Below are 27,222 nucleotides of genomic sequence, written 5' to 3' on the forward strand. Positions count from 1 at the left end.
AATATACATTTCACTTTATAAGATAGCTGTCTGTTTTAAAATAAAAGTAATGTTTCAAATAAATTCATCAGTTAAATTACATGTACACAAATACGTATATAATGTCATTGGTGTATGAAGTGCTTCAGGTTTATGCTATGCCTTCCCTGTACCCCTGTTAGATAGAGATGGAGAGCTCCAGTGGTACCATGAGTCTAGAATGGCTTATCTTGGAGAGTGCATGGTTGCATTTAAGAGAGGGCTGTAGTTTTCAGGCCTGGGGAACTAGGAATATTTCTGGTCTTCTGGCCTGTGTTCTCTTTCTGGGTTGCTTACTATCCTTACTAGCCATTAACCCACTCACCCAAGACAGAAACCTGGGTATAATCCTAGATGCCATCCACTTCCTTTCCTCCCACACTGAATTAATCACCAAGTCTTGTGGATTATATTTCCAAAATAGCTCTAGAATTCATCATGCCCACTCCCTGCCACTGCTTTAGTTTATGCTCTTATTTTCTCCCATAAGAATTGAGATCTTTCCTTTTTTTTTTTGGCCTCAGTCTCATCTCCCCGTTCCCCTCACCCAGCCCCTGGAGTCCAGTCTTCACAGCAGACTTTCTAAAACACTCATGTAACCCAGATAATCCTTATTTAGGATCTTTTAAACATTCCTAAAAGGATAAAGTTTGCTCTTCTTAAGTATAGGAGATACTTCAGCATCGGAGCCTCTTTTCTTCTGCCCTCCTTTACTTTCCTGGTTTCATTCATACTGAATTCTCTGTTTTGCAAACCACCATGCTCATATGTCCTCACTTTGGCATATGCTTTTCCCTATTTCTGGGATGTCTTCAACCCGTCTCATTTGCCCGATAACCTTCTGCTTATCCCTCAACACTCAGTTCTCTAAGAAGCCTTCCTGCTTCCATACCAGTGTCCCGCTCACGGGGCAGCGTTGCACACACCCTCCCTGGTTTCCACAGGTCTTTCATAATTCCTCCCAAGCTGCATTACACTTGCTCATTCATCTATGTCCTCTGGACTGTGAGCTTTTTAAGGATGTGGACTATTTATTCATTTTTGCACATTCTTGCACATTCCAGTACCTGGTGTATAGTGGGGGATCAGTAAATATTGTTGAACAATGAATGAAATGAGAAGTTAAGAACAGGTCAGAGAGTCAAAGATGGGAGCTGTTCCATACACACTGTTGAATAGATGAATGAATGGGTCACAGAATCTAAAGGTTTAAGGGGTAGAAAGGACTTTGGAGAACGTCTCCTGCTGTCTTCCTCTGTCAGAAGTGAGAGAACGATTTGCCTAGCTTTCACAACTGGGCTGGGTAGGGGTGATGAACAGTGCCACAGACATTCATTTGGATGTGGCCTAGAGCTGACTGGTGAAAGTCATGTGCTTCTGGAGGAGACTTGCCGAGAAGAGCAAAGGCCATGGCCTACACCACAGGGGGATACCACAGTGGAAGTGCAAGAGAACTTTTGTGGTTGGAAGTCTGTGGCACATTCCAGACTGTAGAGTCTCCCCTCAGCCATTGGCTGTTGCTCTCTCTCTGTCCTCAAACTGTGCCAAGACTGTAAGATTTTCCTGATGACTGGGCATATTCCACATCTGGATTCCATGGTCATAAAAACTAGAAGTTTCCTGTCCTCTTTGGTTGAGGTGATTATGATATAGAGTGGGGTAGCAATATCAACAATTTTGAGGAAAGCCCCGCTACTTCAAATATAATGTTCTTTCATCTGAGATTTCTAGGTGCCAAGGAAGGAGGGAAAGCGGAAACTGTTCTTCACTAAGGGCTAACTGTATGCCAGGTGCTTTACTTACAGAATTCTGACCTACCTTCACAATAACCCTGGGAAATTGCAGATATCAGTACCCTGTTCTATAAATGAGAGATTGGGCTTAGAGATATCAGGTGGGTTTAGAGGGAGGCAGGGTGGGATTCGAGTGGGAATGTCTGGAGCTAAAGCTGTGTCTACGCTTGTGCCCTTTCTATTTGCCAGGCTGCTTCATGTTCTAGAAATGGTTTTGTTTTGTTTTTTGGTTTTTTTGCAATGCAAAACCTATTGGGGACTTATTTGATCAATTTGGTAAGTTCTTGAAGTTGCATATATTTCATGTACTTGAGGAGAATATATAGTTTTCTAGTTTATGTTGTCTATGCTTTGCAGTTTACAGATGCTTTGCCATCTCTGCAGGACCACCTGTGAGTGGGAGAAGGCGCAGGTGTTATGACCCTGCTTTATGGATTGAGGATCCGAGTAATGGAGGCAGAGTGTTCCACATCTGTCTGGTTCATCTCTGGGTTCCTAACACCCAGTCTATGAGTTAGTATTTAGGCTCTCCAGTTTGTGTTCAGTAAACATCAGGAGTTAGAGAACTGGTAAGTTCCATATTCAGACTAGAACCCAGATGTTTGAATCTCACTGCAGTCCTCCTTCCACTCCTAAACCATCTTGCTTTTCCCACACTTCTAAGCAGAGAGATGCAAAAATGAATTCTGTCTCATTAGCAGGGGTAGGGCTTGGGAACCGTCTGATGTGGCTATCTGGTGGGTTTCCACGAATCTAAACTAGCTTTGGTGGCCCCTTAGAAAAAGATCTTTCTTGCTTGTGCTTCTCTTTGTTTATATTTTTCAGTATAGGATTTTAAATCGTTTCCTGTCCACCGGATGCGTCCCAATAAAATGATTGCAAAGGGATCCATAATCTTACACTGGATTTCTAGAGGATTAGCACCAGGAGGATTTCTGGGGGCATCTAACACAGTGTTTTTCAAAATTAAAACCAAACTAAACTAAAATAAATAGTGGAGCCCCTGCTTTTATGGAGCATTCCAGTAACCCCACAGGGTCAAAGCCGCAGTGCTGGTGAGGGGGATGCTGAGGCAGCAGGTGGGGGCATGGATCTGCAGGGCCATTCCTTTCCCTGGAGTCCCAGGGCTCCTTGAAGAACGGCTTATCCATCACTGATCTGTTCTAACCCTTCATTTTATAGGACAAGAAACTGAGGCACAAAGGTGTTTAGTGACTCACACAAGTGGATGGATTAAGAAGAGGATGATGAAACTGGTCGCTGTATATCTGAATTTCTGATACTGTTTTAAAGCACTGTTCTGCTGTTATGACAAAGAAAAAGTACCTATTCTTTAGAGCAGAGGTCAGCAAACCGTGGCCTGTTTTTGTGTAGCCCCTTGAGCTAAGAATGGTTTTTACATTTTTCAAAGGTTGTTAAAACAAAACCAAAAAGCAACAGCTGTGACAGCAACACCACGAAACAAAGAATATGGGACAGAAACTACGTGCCCCACAAAGCCTAAAATATTTACTGTCCGGTCGTTTACAGGAAAAGATTGCTGACCTCACTGTACAGGATTAACTATTGCTGATAGTAACGTGGCAATACCAGAAGAATTTGGCTTTCTCTAAGTAACTCCAAAACACGTAGATTTATAATAAAGCCGGATTAATTGAGCACATTTATATCAAAAAGCTTTTCAAACTTATTCCTCAAATGAACTTTTTGAAATTGCCCAATACATTTTCATCCTCCTTTTCAAATACAAGTTTTTGGTGGAGAATAAGTGAGTGAACTAAGTTCTTATAAGACATAGCAGACATGGCAGCTGGAGAACTGTAGACAGTTCCATAAGATGGAAAGGAAGTGGTGTGCTTGTTCAAAGACAGAATTAGGGTATTTTATAGACCCACCGCCCCAAAGGCTAATAAGAACAAGAGGACCTGATGTATGAATAATGTAAGAGGTCATTCCCAGGAAATGGCTGTGATCACGCTTTGGGACTGTATGTTCACTGTGGGGCCCCACCTATGCCAAAGGGTTTTTTGTTGTTGTTTTGTTTTTGTGAGCATTTACCTTGGGTTGAGCTTTCCTCTGAAGCAGCAGTAGAGGGTATTCCCTAACCTCATCCTTACCACTTGATGCATTTCCAGAAGCATTGAGCTCTGTTGGGAAGTGGAATGGTTTCTCTGGAGCCTCACTCTTGGTGACAGAGCACTAGAAAACAGCGGCAGATTTCTTTCAGGTGAAAGACCCAGCAAAGCTTAGGGAAACCCCAAGAGGCATGCCTGAGGAAAGCCCGAGGAGAAAGGAAACCACCCCTGGGGTTCTTGTAAGAGAAGTGAGTGGCTAAAACTATTGGACTCCGTGTTTGGAAGGGGACGATCATCCAGCCACAGGGTGTCCTGGCCATTGGAATTGCCCTAGTGCTTCATTTTCGTTTGGCCACCCATCAGTAATGTCTTATGCGTGTGCCTGGAGATCGGCAGGGAAAATAAAAGAAGACAACGAATAGGAATACATTCGACCACTTGATAGCAGCCCTGGCACAAAGCCGGGTGAGAGTAAAGGTTAAACATGTTGGTCCAAATCAGTGTTGAAAGTTAACTTTGAGTGAGGGCTGTCCTTGTAATCTGTGTCCTTTGGTGCCACAAATTCCTGTGCTTCACCACAACTATATTCTCTCATAATTCCATGGCACCAGTATCCTTTCCCGAAGATGTGGGAGGTTGGGAGCTGCTTCCTCTGCAGCTTTTGTTTTATATGTATTTAATCACTAAATAAAAAGCAATTCCATCTCCTCTCCCTTGCTAAATCTCTAATCCCCCAAGGCACTTTTCTTTCTGGATAGATACATATTTTTAGTAAATAAAGGACTTACTGTGTGAAATTTCCCATTGACAGGCAGAATGATGATGGCCATGAAATGTTTCATTACAAGGTGCATGATGTCAATGCTTGGTAAATGTGCCCAGGAAGGAATGTCGCATTTTATGCATAAGCTAAGATTTCAATAAGTAGCCATTTATCTCTTGATGGAGTGCCGTTCTTAGACTACAGAATGCATTATTATGTTATTAGGGCGCTTTTTTTTGTTGTTAAGTTCTTTTTTGATCTATTAAGCATTTCCTGGTGATTTCAGTAGCTTGGTAATTTATCGTTCATCTTATAACAGGTATTGGTAATGGTGGGATGGAAACATTTATACAAGAGGAAATAAAAGTCAAGGAAGCAGATAATCGACCGATTTATCAGCCTTAGCAGACAATTTTTCTGATAACGCCATGGTAGCCATGGTAAATTTACTTCTGATTGCTTGAGGGGACACCTTCTATATGCTTTTTGTAACATGGAGCAGCATGAAAGGGTGAAGAAGCAGGTGATCAATCCGTGGGTTAACCAGTACTGTTTTGGCCTCCAGATTGGCTTTTCGGCCTGTGAGTTCATGTTGTATTTTGAACTGTCCCTTTCTTATTAATTAGCTATAACATATGTGGTGATCGATCATATGCGCGTATATGTTTTTGTTTGGAGATTTCTAAGTAGCTCTCGTAGTAGAACACTTCTCTTGCTTACTGTCTTTCTCAAAATCTTCCATTTGAAAGACGTTTGGCTGAAGTTTAGAGATGGGCAAAAATAACCTATTCGTCTGCTCATATTCTTTCTGGCCATGGAGGACTTGACCCTGAGCGGCAGTGTGGTCAGTTGTGTATAATAATACCTGGCTTATATAAATACAAAACCTACAGTACTAACTGAGGCTACGGTTTAGAATCCAGAGGTGAACAAACCCAGAAAAAAGTCACAGGCCTTCATTCAAACTTAGGTGTATCCGTTTGCTGGGGCTTCCATAACAAAGGACCACAGGCTGCATGGCTTAAACAACAAAAACTGTCTCACCGTTCTGGAGGCAAGAACTCCAAGATCAACGTCCCTCTGACGACACTAGGATAGGGTCTGCTGCAGGTTGCTCTCCCTGCTGCTGGTAATTCCTTGCCTGGTGGCAGCATAACTCCAGTGTGCACATCACGTTGTCCCTGTGTCCAAATTTTCCCTTTTTATAAGGACACCAGTCGTGCTGGATTGGGGCTCATCCCAATGACCTCATGTTCACATGATCATTTGAAAAGACGCTGCTTCCCGATAAGGTCAGATCCACAGATTATTGGAGGTTGGACTTCAACATCTTTTCGTGGGATACAATTCAACTCCTAACACTAGGTTTTCATGCTTAGTTTGCACAGTGTTGCTCTGCCTGGTGATTGTTATCTCAGCTATGGCGACAGAAAGCCACAGATTTAGAAGGAAGGGGCCCTGAGGAGGGCATGATAGAGAAAAAGAATTCAAAAGGACCATTAACTTTAAATAGGAATAGTAACCTAAAATATAGTTAGTTGGTTAGGGCCATTTAATATGGGGGTCAAGCTGCTGGAAAGTCCCAGTTGCCTCTGAGACACATCTATGGGTTACAAATATAATGATCATATTGAACACGTTATGTGTGAGTGTCTCTGCATTTTTAAATCCCATCAGAATGAAATTTTAACATGTTGACTGCTTGAAGGTATCTTGGTACTTCTTGGTTACTTGAAAAATTGCTTTTTTTGGGTCAGGCTACTCTTGTTCTGTTAGATGTTTTGAAGATTTGGGTTTGAGTCTCACTTTGTTACTTGCGACATGTGTTTTTAGGTAAGCCATTAACCGTTTGGAACCTGGGTTTGCTGGTCTATCAAATGAAGACACTATGGTCTAGCACATAACATTTTTGTGCAGATCAACTTTTCTGATGAATATTAAAATATGTAATACAGCAGCAGGTATATTTTTCAGTGCTTTGTGCACAATTGTTCATTCATTTGACAAATGTTTACTGGGAGCCTATTATGTTCCAGCTTTGTTCTAGAATTAATTCATTCACTTGATGATAATTACACCCTGATTTAGTAGTAGCAGCGCTGGTCTTTGGATTGGGACATCTCAGCTCCAGTCCTGCCTATGTTTTTAAATCAGCTGTGGGTCTGGGACATATCACTGGCCGTCTCTCAGCCACTGCTTAGAGATGAGCTATATGGACTAGATCTCTAAGGCTTTGCCATCTCCAAAACAATTCATACAACCAAATTCTAATTCAGCAGATAGGATCATAGTTCCTGATATGCTACAGATCTGTGTATAATCCTGGGAAGTTACCCTCCGTGCTTTAGTTTTCTCTCTGAAGTGGGGTAATAGGACAGCTGCTATCTGTTTTCTGAGAGTAATAATAGTAACAATGACCGCCACGCTTTATTGAGCTTTGACACTGCTGGGTACTTTGCATGCATTCTTGCTTCTCCAAATAGGGTGGGTACATGTTTCTCCAAAGCAGGTGGATATCCAGAGAAACATGGTGCATCCTCCTGGAGAATAAATTTTCCTGAATGGTTTGTGAGAAACGTTCTCTAATTATTGAGTAAGGACAAACACAGCTATAGTATAGAGTACAGAATTCACTTGTAAGGTTAAGCTAAAACTCAGAGAAATTTGGGGCTTCCTGGAGGGGACTTCAGCTTCAGTCCCAAGATCCCCTAGGGTGCAGCTCACTTTTCTTGGCTACTAGGGAGATTTTGCTGGGAAAGTTGGCAAAACAGACTCTTTTCCATGTTTGACTCATTTGAGAAAAATAGAATTAACATTTGTAATTTTGAAAATAGGTCTCCTTTCTAGTACTGACTAAGTGCTACCTTTCTGATAGTCAATCCCATTCTTCTTTCTTATGCATACATTTGACAAATAATTGTCTGCTCTGTATTTGGTAATACAGCACTCTAATGCTTTGAGGATACAGCAGCAAACAGTACAAAGCCCTCTCTTTCATGGCGCTTTTATTTTAATAAACAGTGATGTTTGAGGGGAAAACTGAGGAAGTAAGGGGATCAACCATGTGGCTATTTTGGGGGAGTGGGGAAAAAAGATTCCAGGCCAAGGAAACGGCAAGTGCAAAGGCCCTGAGGCAGGAGCTTGCTTTATTAGCAAGGGAGAGCAGTAGGAGATGAGGTTAGAGGGACACAGATGACACAGGGCCTAGAAATCAAGGTAAGGGGTTTAGATTTTATTCTGAGAAATGAGAGAAACCATTGTGGAGGCTTTGGGGATGGGAGTAGTGGAACCTGACATAATATTTTTAAAAGATTACTCTGGCTGCTGGCTGGGAATAGTGGGGCAAGAATCAGAAGTAAGGAGACCAGTTGAAAGGCTACTGCCATAGTTCAGGCGAAGGATGGTTGTGCCGTATACCAGCGTGGTAGTGGTAAAAATGGTGAAAAGTGGCAAGATTTGGGATGTATATTGAAGGTAGGATCAACCAAATCCGCAAATGAATTAGATGTGGGGTATGAGAGAAAGAAGAGCCAAGGCCGGCTGCAGAAATTTCGGCCTAAGCAATTGTGAGGATGGAGGATTTGCCCTTGATGTCGAGAGGGGGCAGTTTGTGGGATGGGCTTGGGTGCCTCCTCAGTCGCTGGAAGAGCTGACTGACAAGCAACTTTATATGACAACATTGAAACTGGCTTAGATACTGTTTGGGACTCATATTGAAGATAAGGAGGGATGTGTTAATTTGTGTTCCCTCTTTTTGACTCGTGGACATTTAAAACAATCATTTGAACATATTGCTGTGTGCGAAATGTTCATCTCGACCCAGGAGCCCTCCCTGCTGTCTCAGTGCGGGAACTCGCGTCCTCTCCAGACTTCCTGCCATTTCTCCGTGCCCTCACAGCACCTTTCCCCCAGCTGGACTGATGACAGGACTCTGGTTGTCTTCTCTACCCTGGCAGTTTTAAATAACTAGCAGTTCTTAAATTTTCTTCCTGGCCATGCTGAAAGTGGTTGGGTGCTCTGGGCATCGATGTTTCAATAACTGTGATCTCTGAGGCTTTGTCCTGTGGAGCCGATTACCGCCCGTGCATTTAACTCAGGCTGTGGACTTGGAGCCCCGAACCCTTGGGTGCAGGCAGACCTGGTGTGGGGGATGTGCGAAGGCTTTCAGGCTACAAACGGGCAACTCAAAACTTGGCAGGTAAAACAGGTGTAAAGGAGGATATGTTTTATGATTAAATTATAAAATTGGTTCAGAACAGCCTGATGTGGAGCATACTAAACCTTTATTAAACATTATAGAGGTCATTGCTTTTATCTTCCTGGTGCCTCTTCCCTGTCCTTTCTTCTGTGACCCACATTGAGCCAATTGTAGAACCGCCCTCTGGCTTCAGTGATAGGACCAGGGAGCAGAACATGACCTCTAACAGGCCAATCAGAGGGGGAAAGACCTTTCTCTAGTGGTAAGTCATTGACAGTGAAAACCCAGAACCTGTGCAGCCAGGTTTTCTGCCACCTGGGAGAGGTCTCCTGAGAGGATGAGGCTGACCTCTGAGAGAAGAGACTGGAAGCAAATGAGCGAGTGCCCTGAGAGAGCTTTGACATGCTCTCTGCTGCTGGTAGCTCCTCTGTGCCCCTCTCAGTGTTTGGTATAGGGACTGAGAACACTAGCTATGGCTTCCTGCAGTTTCCGTAGTAATTACAGCCACAGGAGCCCGCGTGCCCCTGCACTGAGCAGAAGTGCAAAAATGAGTAACTCACGGTCCTGCCTCCGGTATTGACAAGCTGATGGTTTGATTTCACCACTAGTGAGTATGGTAAGATGATTGATAAAATCTGCCCATAACATCTCAATAGATGGCGTCTTTTTAAAATGAGAAGAATTAAGAATATAAAACATTTTTCATTCGGTTGATTTATCCAGCAGTGATCACCTAAACAGCTTTGTCCATGACTAAGCTATTGCCTGTTTGATAGTTTGTAGAGCAGCAAGCCCGCTTCTAAGGGAATTTTTCAACATTGTCTGTTAAAATCTTCATCCTTCAAGGTCTATTCCCATAGCCACCTTCACACTGGAATGAATCACTCCCTCTTTCGTGCAGACACAACCCTTGCTCTGTTCTATGGTGCTTCCTATGCTTGTGCGACCCTTGCACTGTTGGGCCAGAAACTGTTGCATCTCTGAGCCTCCTTGTTGCAGAGAACAAACAGTTCCTTGAACATAGTAAATGCTCAGTAAACGTTTGTTGAATTAAATCAATTACCAGCATTGCTTTTGCTAATAACTTTTGTGTACGGCTCCTTAAACTTTGCAAACCACTTCTGTATAAAATTGCATGGGAAACTTGGTTGTATGATTTGAGGGAGGTATTATAGATGTAACTGAGAATCCTGATAGAGCTACGTGGTCCGAAAAGATAGGTACAGGTATTTAGCTATAGATGTGTATTCAGTGGAAAGGTAAAATTTGGAAGATTTTTAGATGCAGCTGAACCAGAAGGTGAGTTGGTAGGTACCAGGTGGACATACTTGTGGTCACAAGAAGAGTGTGTTGACTGCCAGAGAACTGACTGTGAGTCAGCTCCATGCATGGGAGTTTGAGCTTATTGTCTTCCGAACCTGCTGGTAAGATTTATGTGAACCGGCTGGTGGGAATGGCTTATTAGTAGATTTAGAAGTGGGGCTTTTGGGCTTCCATCTCCACCTGCTTTAACTTCAGCTAGAAGGTATGCAAATTAATAGATGTCTCTTATATTTTTTTTCTGCTTCGATCTTTCTGAATGAGGACCTTAGATGACTATTGGCCCAATTAAATGCATCTGATTACAACTGTCAAACCAAAAAGGAAGTGAGTTGAAAAAATGCAGCAAGAGTTGTGAATATTGAGTTACTGAGTTTCTGCTTGAGAACCAAAGAATTATAAATAAATGTGTTAGGTAGTGGAATTTCGTTTTGTTTTCCCCAAAGGAGAAATTGTTGCCACATGGAAACAAAATTTATTCGGCATATTTTCATTCTGTAATTGCACCACTTCTATTCTTAATTCTTTGAGTTTCTGATTTAAAGTGAAAAACACAAAAACAGACTGTTGTGTAAAATTGACAGAAATGAGTGTGAACTTGGGCATGAGAGACATAGGTTGTTGCAAAATTAGCCATGGAAATTGCTTCCTATTCTGGAGGTTAAAAATAATGTATTGAGACGGAAGTTATTTACATTGGCCGTTTAGAGGCTTCCCTGGGAGACTTAGTTAGGAAAGCTGTAAAATCCACTGTCAGTGGTTGTGTGCAGGAAGCATTTCCAGGACGGTGGCAAGTGCGGTGCCCTGTGATTACGTGCCACCATTCCATGCTGGTGACAGACAGGGAAATGGAGCTGTCTCGCTGCCCAGGGGCTTCTCAGATTGTGAAAGAAAGTCAAGAGTCAAGCCTTGCTTGTTCTGAAGTTTGTGGTGTCCAAGAAATTAATTCCTTAGATTGCAAGAATGCTTTGTTTGGACCTCCCTGATGAGAGACCCTTTTCTCATGATGGAGTGTCAGAAGGCTGGGGGTTATCCTGCAGACCCTGCTGACGGGAAGCTTCCCACAACTGGACCAGTGCAGCCTTGCAGAACCCCTCCTTGATGAAACTGAATGCGAAAACAGAGAGCAGGCCGGCAGGGGGGAAAAGGAATATTTGTGGGAGAAAATCCTGTTGTCGCTGTTTTGTGAACTGTGAGCATATTTGTTTGAGCCGCTTCGATTTTTCTCTAACCTCTCCACCTCTCCACGTCTCTTGCATTCATTTCTCTGAAAGCTTCCCCCACCTTTCGCTTGACCTCAGGTGATGCCAGAATAATTTCAGATCTGTTTCTCCTCAGGTTTCTGGCCTGGCTCTTTCTAGGCTGTGCATTACAATCATTTGGTGGTTTATTACTTGAATAACCTCAGTTTCAATTGCAGCATCTTCGGAAAAGCGATTAATAGAGTATTATGAGTTTAAAAATATTCTTTATGTATCTGAGATTTTTTGCAGTCCAGAAGAGAGTGTTATCTCTGTGTTTGTGTCAGTGAAGATCGGAGAAATGAATAGTTGAGAAATAGTCAGGTATTGCAGAGAACATAAACCAGTCTGTTTAAGATACGCTTTGCTTGCTTGTTTGGTGCTTGTGTTTTGCCAAGGTTGGGAAGTTGCTTTAAAGGTAGATATCAGCTGTTGGTATATTCAGCTGTTTGGCTCTCCTATCCCTGCTTTGTAGGATTGGAGCCTGAATTGACAACTTCTTTAGTTTTTTGACATGCTTACCCACTACCCACTTGAGCACGTTTGAAAGGGGCGTACTTTTGCTCACTAAGGGTATATGAGGAGCAGGTCAGAAATTTAGCTTTACCTTTGGGGCTTTGCCAGTAGATGTACTGAATTCTTTAGGCATTTAAATCAATTTTTGATTAACTGCAACCAAGAAGAGGCAGAGAGAGAGAACAAAGAGATTCGGGTGTAAGAATATGGGTATTTACCTCTTAATGGTTTGTCTCACTATCGAGAGAATACTGTCCTTATCTAGGAGAAATTTTCTTGCTGATTTCTGTTTCAAGAGGGTGGAAGAATGGATGAGTGGGGGTGTGAGGGCAGACAGCGCTCCCTAGAAGTTGCCATTCAGAGGGCATCTGGCAGACCATCCACTGAGGCTTTGCAGAGAAACACAGGGTCAAGTCTCTGTTGAGAGATTTAGATTCTTTGGTTTGGGCACTAAGGTAGCTGTGTATCTGATTCAACCAGGTAACTTTTAGGATATTTAATAGTCTCAGGAAAATGATGGGCCTGGACATGTGGTTGTAGATTTTTGTGTGTTGGTTTTTTTTTTGTGTTTTTTTTGTCGTTCTCAAAACCCTGATTTTACATACACCTTGTTAGCTGAGCCTTATAGCAAGGTTCTAGACTAACCTTGATGATCTAAGAGCTACTCTAGTTTGACAAAAATAGAATCTGACAGTATTTACTTTTGAATCATCTATTTTCCTGTGTAAGTTCATGTAGCGACTATCAATAAAGATCAAAGAAGAGGAGATATTTAACTAATTCTTACTCTGATTTTTAAATCGTAGTCCCAGGCGATTGTACTGAAAGATGAGATATTTCATCTGAAATCAGGAAAGGTGGCTCGCTAAAAGAACATAAAATTAGTCCAATTGTTGAAATTGGTGTTGGCTGCTGAGGGTCTGGTCAAAAGCATCAGTAGGAGAAGCCTAGATGCGTAGTTCAGGGTCCCACTGATTTCAGCACAGATGAAAAATGTTGGAATCAAAAGGGAATAAGGAAATGTGGCAAATCGCAAGGAACCAGACTGTTTTTTAAATGAGAAAAATTCAATTTTATCTGCTTTTTTCCCAGCAAATTCCATTTGATATTTTACATTTTCTTGATAACTTAATAAAGACCCACAGGAAAGAGTTGCAGAACTTAAGCTTCGTGAAAGAGAATTTGTCATTTGTGACATTTCTTCTCCAAATAGCATGGGAAGATCAATGTATTAGCTTGTAGTTCGTGCATTACTAGTTCTAACTTTCTATTCAGAAAAGACAGCATGTTAGGTAGCAAAACTATCTAACATGGGGAATTTGGGCTCAGTCTCTAAGTATTCACTGGACTCTGCTAGGGACGAGGTATTGTGCTGGGAGGTGTGGGATATGTAGATACTAGTAAACTCCCTGCCTTCAAGGAACATCACACTTATCTTTCAGAAGATAAGCCAACAGCAGACAGATAATTTAGAGTGATATGAAATCAGTGGAAACTAAACGTGGGCATGTTGGCCCGGCATACAGAACCTGGCTACTTCTCACCTGCTGCTCTCACCTTGATCTGCTCTGATCCGTGTACTTGAATTCTCTTTTCCATCTAGCAGCTAGAACAATCCTTTGACAATGTAAGTCACATGGTAGGACTCCCTTCCCTAAACCCTCCAGTGGTCCCCAGTTTCACCAGATGCCAAAGACCTTCAGTGTTTTCCAGTGTCCTACCGATTGGTTATGCAGCCCTCCCCTTCACTGTCTCTCCCCCGCCCCCCTTTCTCTGACCCTCACTCACTCCACTCTGCCCACACTGGTTTCCTTCCCAGGCATGTCCCACATGAGGGCTTTTACCCTGACTCCCTGTGCATGAACTCTCTCCCGGAGATGCTGCATGAACAGCTCCTCACTTCTTTCAAGTCTTTGCTCGAAGGTCGCCACCTCGGTGAAGCCTCACCCTGACCACCCTGTTTAAAATGGCAGCTCCCCTCCTGCCTATCACCCCCAATCCTCCTTCTAATTTTGTTTTATATCTGTCTTCTTCCACTGAAATGTTAGCTCCAAGAAGGCAGGATCTTTGTTCTGTTCAGTGTTGTTCAATCTAGAACAATGCCTGGCATGCAGCAGGTAATTCATAATTACTTGTTGACTAAGTGAGTGAATACATGAGAGGAAGAGATGATTTCTGACAGTGTTCTAGGGAGAATCATGAGGAAGAAACATTTGAGCTGGGTGTTGAAGGACGAGCAGGGTTGGACAATCAGGTTTTCTGGGGAAAGACATTCCCTACGGAAGGAATGTTTTTGAGCAAAGGCAGAAAAGCGACAGAGCTCGTCCGTGCTCCTCGAACGACAAGGAGCCCATCCCAACTGACTGGTGCTTGGGGAGCGGGGCAGTGAGAGTGGTCGTGGCGGGTGCGCGGATTAATGGATAGAAAATAATTTAAGGGCACTCTTAGTGGAGTGAGGGAACGAATTACTAATCACGACCTCGGATAAGACAGCAGGCATAGTGGTGATTGGAACTGAGGATTCTCAGACAAGGAGCGTGCCTAACGTGGGAGATATTGTGACCTTAAGAAATCAGTAGTGTGAACGGTATTTGCTAACAAGATCTGATTTTTATGTAGCACTTGACTGTTTTCAAAACATGGTCACGTGTGTATTATGATTTAAGCTTCATAATAACTGGGTGAAGTTGCTATATACGATAGGCAGGTATTATTTACGTTTTTTGATAAACTTGAAAATAATTAATTGCATCCTATATCAAACCAGCTAAGTGACTTGCCTGAGGTCATGGAGTTAGAAAGTGGGGAATTGGCTTCGCACTGTTCTGTGATTCACAGCCAACGTTTTCCCATTCCCAGCTGCCTCTAATTCTGACTCGATACTAAAGATCCCATGTTGGTTTTATTTACAAAGGTACCAGCTTCTTTCCATTCCCCCCAGTCATTGCAAACAGCAGTTTCTTCATCCAGTTACTTCTGCAACAGATCCGTTTTTGTCTTGCCTCCTTTCCCTTTTCAACTGATCTGGAATCATTACTAGAAGGGTTAATACATGCCATCAGTGGGTGTGTGTTTTTTACCTTTGCCTGTTTAGCATTTTACCTTCTTTCAGGCTTATGCCAAGACTGTCTGACTCAGCAGCTGACATTCTAGTCAGGTCGCTGCTGTCTTTCCTGTGGTCGTTGGGTGGAAGGGAAGAGGAAGCATGTCGGCAGCTCCATTTGAATGTCTTCAGACTTGCCTGTTGCTCACTTTGGGAGTAAACCTGATCTTCTTAATTCCCCCAGATGTTAGTAGGCAGGAAGAGGCGGAGGGCGAGCTCAGTGAAGGAGAGCACTGGTATGGAAACTCTTCGGAGACGCCGTCGGAAGCATCCTATGGAGAAGTCCAGGAGAACTATAAGCTGTCTCTGGAGGACCGGGTCCAGGAGCAGTCCACTTCTCCGGACACCTCCTTGGGAAGTGCCACTCCCAGCAGTCACACGTTGGAGCTGGTGGCACTTGACGGTGAGGTCCTGCGAGACTCCCTGCAGTGTCAAGATCACCTCTCCCCTGGCCTGTCCTCATTGTGTGAAGATGACTCCCCAGGTTCCACTAAACCCTTGAGCAGCAACTTGAGGCGGCTGCTGGAGGCTGGGTCCCTCAAACTCGACGCCACAGCCACGGCCAATGGCAGGGTGGAGTCCCCGGTAAACATTGGCTCGAACCTCTCCTTTTCCCCACCATCCCACCATGCCCAGCAGCTCAGTGTTCTTGCCAGGAAGTTGGCTGAGAAGCAGGAACAGAATGACCAATACACTCCAAGTAATCGTTTTATATGGACTCAAGGTAAGTGGTTGCCAAACTCAACCACCACCTGCGGCTTGTCCCCGGATTCAGCCATCCTTAAACTGAAAGCTGCAGCCAATGCTGTCCTGCAGGACAAATCTCTCACCAGGACTGAGGACACCATGCGATTTGAGTCCTTTCCCTCCCCTTTTAGCTCCCAGTCTGCCAGTTCTACTTTGGCAGCTTTATCCAAGAAAGTCAGTGAGAGAAGCTTGACTCCTGGCCAGGAGCACCCACCTCCGGCCAGCTCTTTCCTTTCTCTGGCTTCCATGACCTCCTCGGCGGCCCTTCTGAAAGAGGTAGCAGCAAGGGCTGCTGGGAGCCTTCTGGCTGAGAAATCATCACTGGTGCCTGAGGATCCCCTACCGCCACCGCCTTCAGAGAAGAAGCAAGAAAAGGTGACCCCGCCACCTCCGCCGCCACCCCCGCCACCACCGCCACAATCCTTGGAATTATTGTTACTCCCAGTTCCTAAGGGAAGAGTTTCTAAACCCTCCAACTCAGGTATGGAATCTTTTATTTCAATCATCGTGTAAGTCTTTCTGACTGTCAATTGCGATGCCTTATTTCATTTTTGCCTTGTTTGGTTGGGTTCCCATCTGATCAGAGGCAGGAATAAAACACTCAGGAGCACAACAAAGTGGGAACCTCAATACTTTGAATAAGCAGTGCAGTGGTCTTTCATGTATGTGTTCCACAAAGGTTTCATTTTTGAAAGGTAATGAATAATCTTAGAGATACACAGTACTCTCCTCCCTTTCATATAAATGATTTTTTTTTTCTTACCAGGTTCAGGCTAGGTCCATACAAGATATATTTAATGGGGGAAGATCAAAGCATCTTTGTCACAGAGAGCATGGTATCACTGAACACAGGGGGAGAAAAAACCCACTGCTTTTGAAACAGTGGACAAGGGAGAACCCCCTCTCCCGCTGCTTCCGTCACAAATGGACTTTTGTATAATCAGTGACTACTCTGTCCTCATTTATCACGCTATACACATTTATGCTAGTATTTTTATTACTTATTTTGTGGAATTGAAGCCTTTTCGCTTATCTTATTTTTTTTATTATTTCTTGTCATGTGAGAACTCTAAAGAATATTGTCATTCAGACATAATCAAAGCATTTCTCGCAAATGCTTTATTTTATTCAAATCCAATGGGATTCTGAAGGACTGTGCATAGGGAGAATTTGAATCCCAAGCTTTTCATGGGAGGACAGCCTTTCCAAAGGGGGAGTCGCTGTCGTACAGACCTGACTTTCACAGTTATTCACCTGAGGGAGAAATTGAGTCACCTGAGTTCTCACAGTGGGAACCTCATTTCTGAGACTGGTTTGTTTTTCAATTGTGCGCGTGATAAATACACAGTCCTGGAGATGGATGTGTGGAGTTTCAGGTGTCTCTCAAGGGTATGTTGCCAGACTGGAACAGAAAGTAGGATATGAGTGTCCCCATTAGTATAAACACTACAGTTGTGTGTGTTTAGCCAACTTTGATTATTTGCAGCCACATTGATGACGAGTGCTTAGAATGGCAGATAATTGACTGAACCATCACAGCTAACATCAATTTGACACATTTATGACAAATTTCCATTTAAATTGCTGAGTGAGCTATATGCACTAATTATAATTACTTTAAAATTTGAGTAAACAGCAGAATAGAACTAGGAAAATGCATCTCTGGAACTTTCATGACTCTAAGTGATCCAAACCTTTCACTCCAGAGTTTCTGAAATGTCAATAAAATCCTGAATTGTTTATCCGTTCTGAGTTTCACTTCTTACCTGCCATCTGGTGAAACAGAGACATGGCTAAAATTTGGAAACAAGGAGAAGAACAGAGGCGCTGAGTAATCTTGCAATGGAATGAATCACTCCTGTTTTATAGAAATTTCATTTAGGGTAGAAGCAGAAGGAGAGCTATGGCTATATGTAAAATGTAATTTGATAAATATTCTCCGCATCTGGTTATTGAATAAATGTATTAATGGTGTTTATACTGTATATTCACCTGGACATTAGTTATTTGGAAAAGCTTATGCAAAATTAATGATAAAGTTTAGTTGACTGAAGAATTGGTAAAAGGTAACTGAGAAAACTGCTTCCTAAAGGTAAACTAGTGGCATTGTTATTTTAAAGTGCCTCAGGCATAACCAGCAATAGTTGTGAAGTATAATTTTTTCACTCAAGTGACCAGATGCATGTAAAGATGAGAAAGAGGTCGTGAGCTTCCAGTGTAGTGTAGACTTTCTGCCTGTTTTGTTGTATATATACACCTGAGGGAGAAGGTGTATTCCTTTTTTGGTTGAAATGTACAAAATCCAAGTCAACACCTCAGTGAGGTTCTCAGCAGGATTTAATGTGGTGATCTATAAGAAATCGTTTTTTCCTTTTCTTTTTACTGAATTTATTCTATTGCCGAAACACTTCATATTTTAATCAATGAATGTTTAAAATGTGCAAGTTGAAAGAAGAGAGAAAGGAACTTCTCGGGTTGGGGCTCTGCAACCGCCTGCTGTTGACTGGTACCTGTGCCCCCTGTTTTCCTGCCTCTGTTCACAATCCAAGACTTGGTAAAAGCAGCTCCCTCAACAGACGGAGTATTTGTGTTGAAAAATCACTCATTTTGTAAAACTCATGCAAGAGGAAAGGTCGCTGTGGAAAAAACAAACAAACATGAGGGCTCTTGAAATGGTCACTTGAAAGATGTTCCAGGCGTCCGTCCATATGGACGCATCCTAACTGCAAGGTTTGTTTTTTATCGCGTGGATTGGAAATAGGAGAGGTGCTCTGCCTCTGAACACTTTTCAGTCAAAGTAAATGTTGTCTGGCATCCTAACTAGATTATGGGTTAAGAAGAAGTTGGTAGAATATCTAATTTTGTTGTTTACTTTTATATCATGGAGAGATGATTTGGTTGGTGTTACTTGGATCACTGATTTTTGAATCTCAGGAGTGAAAGGAAAGGTGGGTCTAGTCCATTTGCCCCCTCTGCTCCCCTTTACACACTGTGCTATTGGTTTCAGGGCAACCTGGGGGCTGGATTCAGAGGTCATTTGGCTTTGCCTAAAAGGCATTTATGGGAATGTGGTGACAGTTGTCACCCACTTTTCTAAACACATCTCATTTTTTTTCTCTACCTTAGAAAGAAATCTTCGTTTCAGTCAAAATAGATAGGTGGACTGATTTCTCACAGCAAATCAAGGGTTTCTGTTGCTTAACGACTTAAATAAATAAATAATAACCCAAAACAAAAATCCACAAAAATAAACGACACACCATCCTGATTTCAAGCAAGGCTTCTATTTTCAAGCTATTTCTCAAAATGTTGCAAAAAGGGCATATAAAGTTGATTCTAGAGTTACAAAGAGGTAGTAATGTGCTAGAAAAGCCAATGTATTGAGTAATTTGGGCTTCAGCATTTCTTTGACCTTCTTTAGGTCAAGGGAAGTCCAAACCATGAAAAAGAAAAAAAGTGTCTTTTCAGTCTGGCCTTCCTCCTCTTTTTTGAACAGGATTCGGTTGTTGCCAGGTCATGGTGTATTTAATTCCTTAAAGAGTCCACTACTCGGTAGCCTTTCCCCCTGCGAGAGAGACGTGACACTTGAGGAGGAGTTTTCTTTCATGTGACCCTGTGCCCCAGCACATGCTACACTGCTCCTCTGAAAGGGGACATGATGGACAGAAGATTATGTCCCTTTGCTATAAAGATAAATGTCACACATTGATTCAATTCTCTTTGAAGTGACTGTTGTGTTGCACCTTAGAATAAAATAATGGTTTTTATTTTAAAGACAACGTTTCTTGTGGAAGGCCAACACGATTCTCTGGATTTCAGGCTCCTAGTTAAATAACAAGGAGCATTTCAGAGAGAGGGTCTCTAAAACATCTTATTTCCCTGAACAAAATTTAAATATACTTAAAAGCAGGCAGGTGTCATGTACCTGGATCAATAGATAGGGGGTGCCTGGCTGCTGTTTCCTGTCATATTTATGTAATCTTATTAACATTATTGCAAAAGCATAGAAAGTGAGGAACCTCTCCCGATACTCGTATTAGGTCCATGGTTATTCTAGCTATAATCTGAGAATGACTACATGTAGGAACTTGCTAAGAAAATTCACTTTTTAATCAAGATTCAGAAGTATCTGTCGCTGATCTCAATTATGTTTCCCCAGTGATTTCAATTTAGACTGCCTCTAGATAGCAGACTTCTCTCTTAGTTTTATTGAATACCTACTGTTAAAATATGTATCGATATCAATAACGGATAAACCCAGTGATATCTATTATTAACATAGTTTTTTGTTTTCCACAGTAGCATTTGAGAGCCATGCCCAAGAAATTCTATTGAAAGATATTAAGTCCATGTATATTGTTGGGAAGGAGGATGGGTCCTCTTACACCTCGTGGGTTGGCAGGCCTACGGTGGAGATGGCGATGATGTATGGATTTTGCATACACAGCGTCACCTGGCATCTTGAACTCCTTTGATGTATATGGTGAAGTCTATATGCGAAAACAACCCACTTGCAACCCACTTATCTAGATTTTCTGCACATTGTCAGATAGGATCCAACAAGAGAAAGTTTGATTTCCTATAAAATAATTACGTTTGTTTTAAAAATACCTTCCTTGAATTAAAACGAGGAAGTTAATAAAACCCTCCATGATTTTTTTTTCTTTCCTTTTTTTTTTTTTTTTTAGCTCAGTGAAATTTTGTTGTTGTAGCTTTGTAGGGAAGAGATTTGCCTTGATCTCCACCCCGTCACTCACACATTACACTTCACTTCAGTTTTCTCATCTACACACTCAGCTAGTTGGGAATTATCGGCAAGATTTCTTCCTGCTTAAAAATTCTTTGCTTTTGCTTTCTGCTTATTCTTTAACTCTGGCTATCAACTCAAGAACTCTTTTATTTTTATTTTTTAAATTGAATATATGCCTTCTTAAAATTCATGCTCCAACCTCCCACAGGATGGTCTCTGCCTTGGGCAGATCTTGTCCATTGTAAGTTGTTTAAATATATATCATTGTACTTTATTAATGATGTAGTCACACTGTGTGCATTTTTAATATGAGCTGCTCCAGGTCCTTTCTGGAAATGGGTCAGGTGTAAGTACACAAATAGCTCTCTGTGTGGACACCATTCATTGAAGAGGTGTGTTAGCTACTGTGTGAAAAGCATGCACTTTTGAGTGAACACTACTTCCGCTGAGACCTACTGGCAGTCTCCTGTATCTTTTGCTTTCACGTCCTGTGCTCATCTCACTTTTCCATACTCTCTTGATCCTGCTCTTTTCACTTAATCTCTTTACCATATACCACACAGTTGTTGAATTGTACGTTGTATCAGCACTGTTTTGGGTGCTGGAGACACCAAGGTGAGGACTTCCAGCCTTGCCCCAGCCAATTCCCCCTTCAGCCGTCTCCTCCCCTCCTATTTTCTCCATTGCTCATTTCCCTGCCAAGCTGAATGTGGCCATCAGAATTCTGGCTAGGCTGAGCCATATCCTACCTGGGCAGTGCAATGGACTCCTGGTTCTTCTGTTTTCTCTTGGCGTCAGTGATAAGCTACCACGATGGGCCAGGCCCTGAGCTTAATATGTATTTATTATGTGATGCCAGTGATTTAAATGTACATCTGCTCTGATGGTGAATTTCCTGCTTTGGAGCACATGACCAGAGTTTATTGTCACTACTAGTACTATTTATTACAGCTGCTACCAATAGCTTCCATTTACTGCATAACAGGCATTTCACACACATTTATTATCTCTTGTATTCCAATAACATTGCCTATAAAGAGAACATGTTTTCTCCAAACTAACAAATTAGCAGCTATCCATCCCACTGGGTTTATTAGCATTTGGTGGGATTTAGTTTTGTTTGCAATGATAATAATTAGCCAATGATATATTTGAGGGAAATTGTTTATCAGACAGTTGTAAACTAGGTAAAATTGTGAACATTTCAATCCTATTGCCTCAAAAATGTGTAGATTATTCTGAGGAAGTGGTCATATTTGCTTTGGCTCTGAATCTGAGTGAAATTTACAGCTGTCAGTTAGTTCCTTGAAAATAGTTTGGCGTACAAGTAGAATACATCCTTACTTCCTCCCTTCTCTAAATATCATATATACATGGAGGGCATCCCACTAAACTACGAATTTTTTTTTTTTTTTTTTTCAATAAATAAAAATGTAGATGTTACCAGGGGAGACTACTGGCCAACTTTGAAAACTGATCATTGTATTCTGGTTATTTTTTACCACTTGGCTTGTTTTCTTCCTTTCCTGCCATGATCAGTTAAAAATCTCAAAATTATAGTAACGTAGTTGTTGACCACATAACTTGCAATTAGCTTCTTTTTACTATGAGTATTCTAATTTTTTCCCAGTCATTCAAGGACACCCTAATTTGTACACGATTCATGTGTATTTTAGTATTAATTAAAACTAAGGAAGGGTAGCTCCAAAATAAAATAGATTTATGTGAAATACTAACGTGCGGGGCTTAATGTAGCGTACTCTGTAATACATTCGCGATACAGGATAAGTGATGAGTGTGGGGCTGGGAAAAATAAGGGAGTATATTGGTCACATTAGGCAAAGCAAGGTGTCTGGGGAAATCGGCAGTGTTCCTTTTGTCAGTTCATGCCTTTTTATTGCCTTCCTATGATGTGCCATGAAATCTCAGGTCAGTGGAAGACATCTCTCAGACAATTTTTTTCTTTCATCTCTCAGACAATTCTGTAAAATTAGGCAGTTTAGGGTTTCAATAGTGGGAACTACTTCCTGAAGACGGGGATTGGCAGCCTGTATCTCTTTTCTTACTACTTTGATGTACTTACAGTCCTAAATAGACATCAGTATCGGTTTTTTCTCCCTCTAGTTTATGGCAATAATCTCACCTAGAGGACTGCTTCAGTCCTTTCTGTCCAGGCGGTTGTTCAACATGCAGTCTTTGTGATCAAGATATCAGAGTGGAAGAAATAACAATGAAGGGTAGAAAATGAGAGGCCCAATGAGGTATAGGACTCCAGGTCAGCAGAGGCAATCAGAGGCAGACAGCAGGAAAGCTCTAGTGGGTTAATAAAGAAGCTTGTTTATAGACCTCAGCAGAGTATGCTTTTCCTGGGGAAGAAGGAAACCCTCCATCCCCACCCCATCCCCCAATCAGAAGAGGAAATACTTGTGATGAAACACAAGCAGAATTTCCAGACTTGAAGGATGTATTTTTAGATATGCAATTCTTTTTAAAGTTACTTGGTTAAGCTAACCAATATTACTTATACCTGTGTTCGTGAAACAGCATTTTTGGAATGCCTTAACTTTATTCCAGACCCCTTCTGGTTCCATCCATTTTAAGTGGCTTTTTGTATGTGGAGACTCCGTTGACTCAATGAATGAATAATAAAATTACTTTGAACTTTACACGTGGGAATATTTCCTTTTAAAATGATAAAAATAACGTGTACATTAAAAATTTCAAATAGTACGAAAGAATATGAAATGAAAACAAAAGTTTCCCTGCCTGACCCCTCTTTTTTAATCCACAGTCTTTCAAAGTCAACTGCTTAATGGTTTCTTGGGTATTGCTTCCAGACAATTTTTATACAAATGAAAGGATATCATTTTTGTTTCATTTATTCATCTTACTCCCCCATTCTTCCTACTCCCCCTCTTTTTTTGCTCAAGTGTTTTAAATCAAATCCCAGCATCATATCCATTTGCTTGTAAATGTTTCCATGTATATTCAACAGATGAGAACTTAAAAAAATAATCACAATAATTATTATGACATGTAACAGGATCAATAATTGTTACATGATACTATGGAACACCCGGGCTATAATCAGTATTCTTCAATTATCTCAAAAGTGGGTATTTTTTTTTGTAATTTTATAATCAGGATCAAAATAAGCTTTACAACTTGTGGGGTGTTTTGTTTTGTTTTGTTTTGTTTTGTTTTAATGTCTCATAAGTGTCTTTTCATCTATAACCCCTGTTCTTTTTAAAATGCCTTTTCCTTGTTGAAGAAGAAACTGGGTCATTTGTCCTGCAGATCTTTCCACATTCTGAATTTGGCTGTTCTGTCCCCTTTGTGTGTTTAACATGTTGTTGTTTTAATCACCTTTATTTCCAGTAAACTGCTAGTTAGAGGCCTGATTAAATTTTTCTGAGAATATTTATTTTGTAGATGGTTTATCAGAAGGCACACGTCTGTCCCCTTTTTAGTGAAGTTTAGATAAATCAATGGTTTCATGTGTTGTCAGCTTGATGCATCCTTTATAAAGTTCCCTATCAACCTTTCACCTAATGGTTTTAGCAACAATTGATTCCCATTTTCTAGAAAACAAAAATAGAACCGCCCTAGACATAGTTTCATGTCTTCCTTTATCCACTAACTCTTTAGTGTCTTTGGCATGTTTCTATATCAGCATCTATAGATGTAGCTCCTTTTTAAGATAGCTTCATATATTTTATTTTATGAGTGTATTACAATTTATTTAACAGTTTGGAAATATTTCTGGTCCCTCAGGATTAAGAAGGGAACGTCTGAGACTTTAACTCTACCTGCTTTTATTTTCTATATTCCCAAATTGCAAGGGCTAGTGTGGCACTGACGAGTATAAACGCATCTGCCCGATGTGTAGGAACAGTGTCACAGCAGAGACCCTTCCCCGTGGGGGTGGTGGAAGAGACAGTGAGCTTAGCTTGCCTTGGAGGAAGTGGTTGGTTGGTTTTCTTTCCTGAAAAATTGAAGCACGTGGGGCTGCCTGGTTGTAGCTCTTCCCAGAATGGGCAGCGAGGCCCAGTCACAAGGCAGAGGAAGCAGCATTTCTTGTTAGTGGCAGCCAGAGGGACAGAAATGAGAGGGTGAAAAGCCCTGACCTTAAGACCCCCTGATGGCTGAATTGGCAGCAGCATCTGCTCAGGCCATAACTAAACAAGACAGCAGTAGGGAGCCTAAAATGGGTCTCCGTTGGAGTTTGGTTTGTGAGGTTTATGATGGCTGTTTGGTTTTCAGCGTGCTGCAGTGCGTTCTTCTCTGTCCCATGTGATTTGTCTTTAGTACTTGCCGTTTTCCACGTTCAGGAATTCATATACGGACTTGAGTCTGGCAGTTTCCTTCAGGACAGCAAGCCTCTGAACGGAGGCTTCTCAACTGAGCCAGGTCAGGCCCAGCAAAGCCCTTTGCAGATGCCTTCCCAAGTGTGGGATGGCCCTTGGAAGTAAGACTTTCAGAAGGCAGGATGATCCGATTTTGAAAAATGGCATCCAGATGGAAGTCAGCAGATGAACATGGGCTTCTACCTGAAGAAAAACAGTAATAAAACTTCCTCGTGGGTAAAGTCTTGAGATTGCCAAGAAAAAAACATCAACTCGTTGTTAGCGTCCTTTACAAAGCAATGCAGTGCGAATGAGTGCTAGATGTAATGTGCCTGTTTGTTTTCCTTAATTTTCCTTTCTTTCTCCTTCTTCCAAGCCTCAGAAGAGGAAAGCGGAAAGCCTTTCCAGTGTCCAATATGTGGTTTGGTTATAAAAAGGAAGAGTTACTGGAAGCGGCACATGGTGATTCACACAGGTTTAAAAAGCCATCAGTGTCCGCTCTGTCCATTCCGGTGTGCTCGCAAGGACAATCTCAAATCCCACATGAAGGTAAGCCAGCCGCGGACAGGCCTCGTGCGGAGGCCCGCCCAGCCAAGGCTGTGGTGCAGGCTGGAGCGAGAGGCTTCTAGGCAGGAGAGGGGCCAGTGGCGGAGCCCACGGATGACGTGCTCAAGGTCCCAAGAGCGGAATGTAACCCAAATGATTCACCTTGAAAAGAGTCTTCATGTAAAGGTCTTCACATCCAATTTACAGCCAAGAATTTAAAGCCAGAGAGAAGCTTCAATACACTATATATGTCGTGTAGAGCCATCCTGTTTTGGGGAGCAGTAGCCTAACCTGGCCTTACATGGCGATGCATTTCTGGGGTACTCAAAGAAGTAGAGAAAGACCTGCACCCCTTCCTAGAGACACTGCCTTCTTCTGCTGCTTATAAACCCAGAGTATAACACCCAGACACCTTATAGGAGGTGTGAGGACATTGAACATACCTGGGCTTCAAGTTTAGGCCTGCGGGAAGTTTGGGCCATTCCTGACAAGATGGAGTCCTCCCTAAGGCTGTCAGGTTCAAGCTGTCGTAGTTCCCAGGGTCACGTTTACCAAACATTGTTTTCAATGTCTTATTGCAAACAATGAGGGGCTTGTGCCTTTAATAAACATATAGTCTTGGGTACACTCTATGTGTCACTCTTCTGTGAGATCTGGGAAAACTTAGTCATCTAGAAATCTTTTTAGCAGACGCCATTAGTACGAAGAGTTTTGTCTGACATTCAAGGAGGAAACTCATAAGATCAAGAGCGTGGGCTTTTGAATTTGATAGATCCTCATTTAAATCTTGTTATGCAACTTACTAGCTAATTGGCCTTGAGCAAATGAGCTTTTAGACTCTTTAATTTTCTCACCTGTTAAATGGGAACAGTAATGTTTAGGAGAGCTGTCATTAGTATTTAAGGAGATAATATTAGCAAAGTATCTAACATAGCAATGTTCTTTAATAGTTATATAATTTCAATAACTACCTTTTAGCACCTTAGTAATAACAACAGTCATTTTCACTGATATTTTCAGTATGGTTTGGCTGTTGACATTGTTTATAAAGTTTTTACGCTCCTGCCGTAAGGATAGTGCCTGGACATATTAAGATATTTGCTTTTTTTTCCAAAACTTGTAGTCTAACCTTTCTAATAGATCAGTACTCACTGTTCAGAATGGTAGCTCTGAAAAAGTGTGATCGGACAGAACCTCTATTGACTTTAGGAAATGGCTTAGAAGATTAAAAAAATATTAAATCCATGATGTAATTTGTTTTCTATCATTTGCCTTTTTCTCCGGGGAGTAACATGCCCTTCATCTTCAGAATCCATTTAACCAAGAGTTCTGGTTGGTTGAATTTTAGTGAGCCTACTTAGTTTTTACTTTAACCCTCCTCATCCTCTATCACCTCTTCCCCAAAGTAAAATCTCACATTTTATACCTGCAAAGTGGATTTCATTAACAGGATGAGACTTCAAGAGAAATGCCTTTAAAACTAAAATTTGTTTTCGTTACTGTGTCCTACGTTGTGTTCAGAAATCGGGTCTGGCAAATTTAAAGCTTCAGTGAGCAGGAAACTTGCATCTCGCCTGACACCTTGTAAGCTTGGTTTCAGCTCAGGGTCACTTAAAACAACCTATTTATAAACCCATGGAAAAAAAGCTGGGTTTTCAAGAGCAGGAACTAGTGACCCTGAAACTACAGGGAGATGAGTTGGGTCCCTTGATGATACAGACGGTCGGCCATGACAGTGTTATAGATGAGAGCTGCAAGGGCTTTGCGGGTCGTGGGGTCTTAGAATGCTTTCAGAACAAATCAATA

The 27,222-nt window shown here is 41.8% G+C and overlaps 1 protein-coding gene across 11 annotated transcripts in view; it reads left to right on the forward strand.

The window, feature by feature from the left end:
- The window catches only part of ZNF827 (zinc finger protein 827), a 153,427-nt gene that overhangs the window by 14,487 nt on the left and 111,718 nt on the right, over positions 1-27,222 (forward strand). For all 11 annotated transcript variants that reach the window (XR_012498201.1, XM_074338463.1, XM_074338471.1 and 8 more), the window contains exons 2-3: positions 15,212-16,255; positions 25,247-25,419. Coding sequence is in view for 10 of the 11 variants with exons in the window: in XM_074338463.1 (XP_074194564.1) it covers positions 15,212-16,255; positions 25,247-25,419 (1,217 nt within the window). In the remaining variant the exon portion in view is untranslated. The remainder of the gene's footprint in view (positions 1-15,211; positions 16,256-25,246; positions 25,420-27,222) is intronic.

The sequence above is a fragment of the Rhinolophus sinicus genome, linkage group LG07 (assembly GCF_036562045.2).
Source record: "Rhinolophus sinicus isolate RSC01 linkage group LG07, ASM3656204v1, whole genome shotgun sequence".
In the NCBI taxonomy this organism is placed as follows: domain Eukaryota; kingdom Metazoa; phylum Chordata; class Mammalia; order Chiroptera; family Rhinolophidae; genus Rhinolophus; species Rhinolophus sinicus.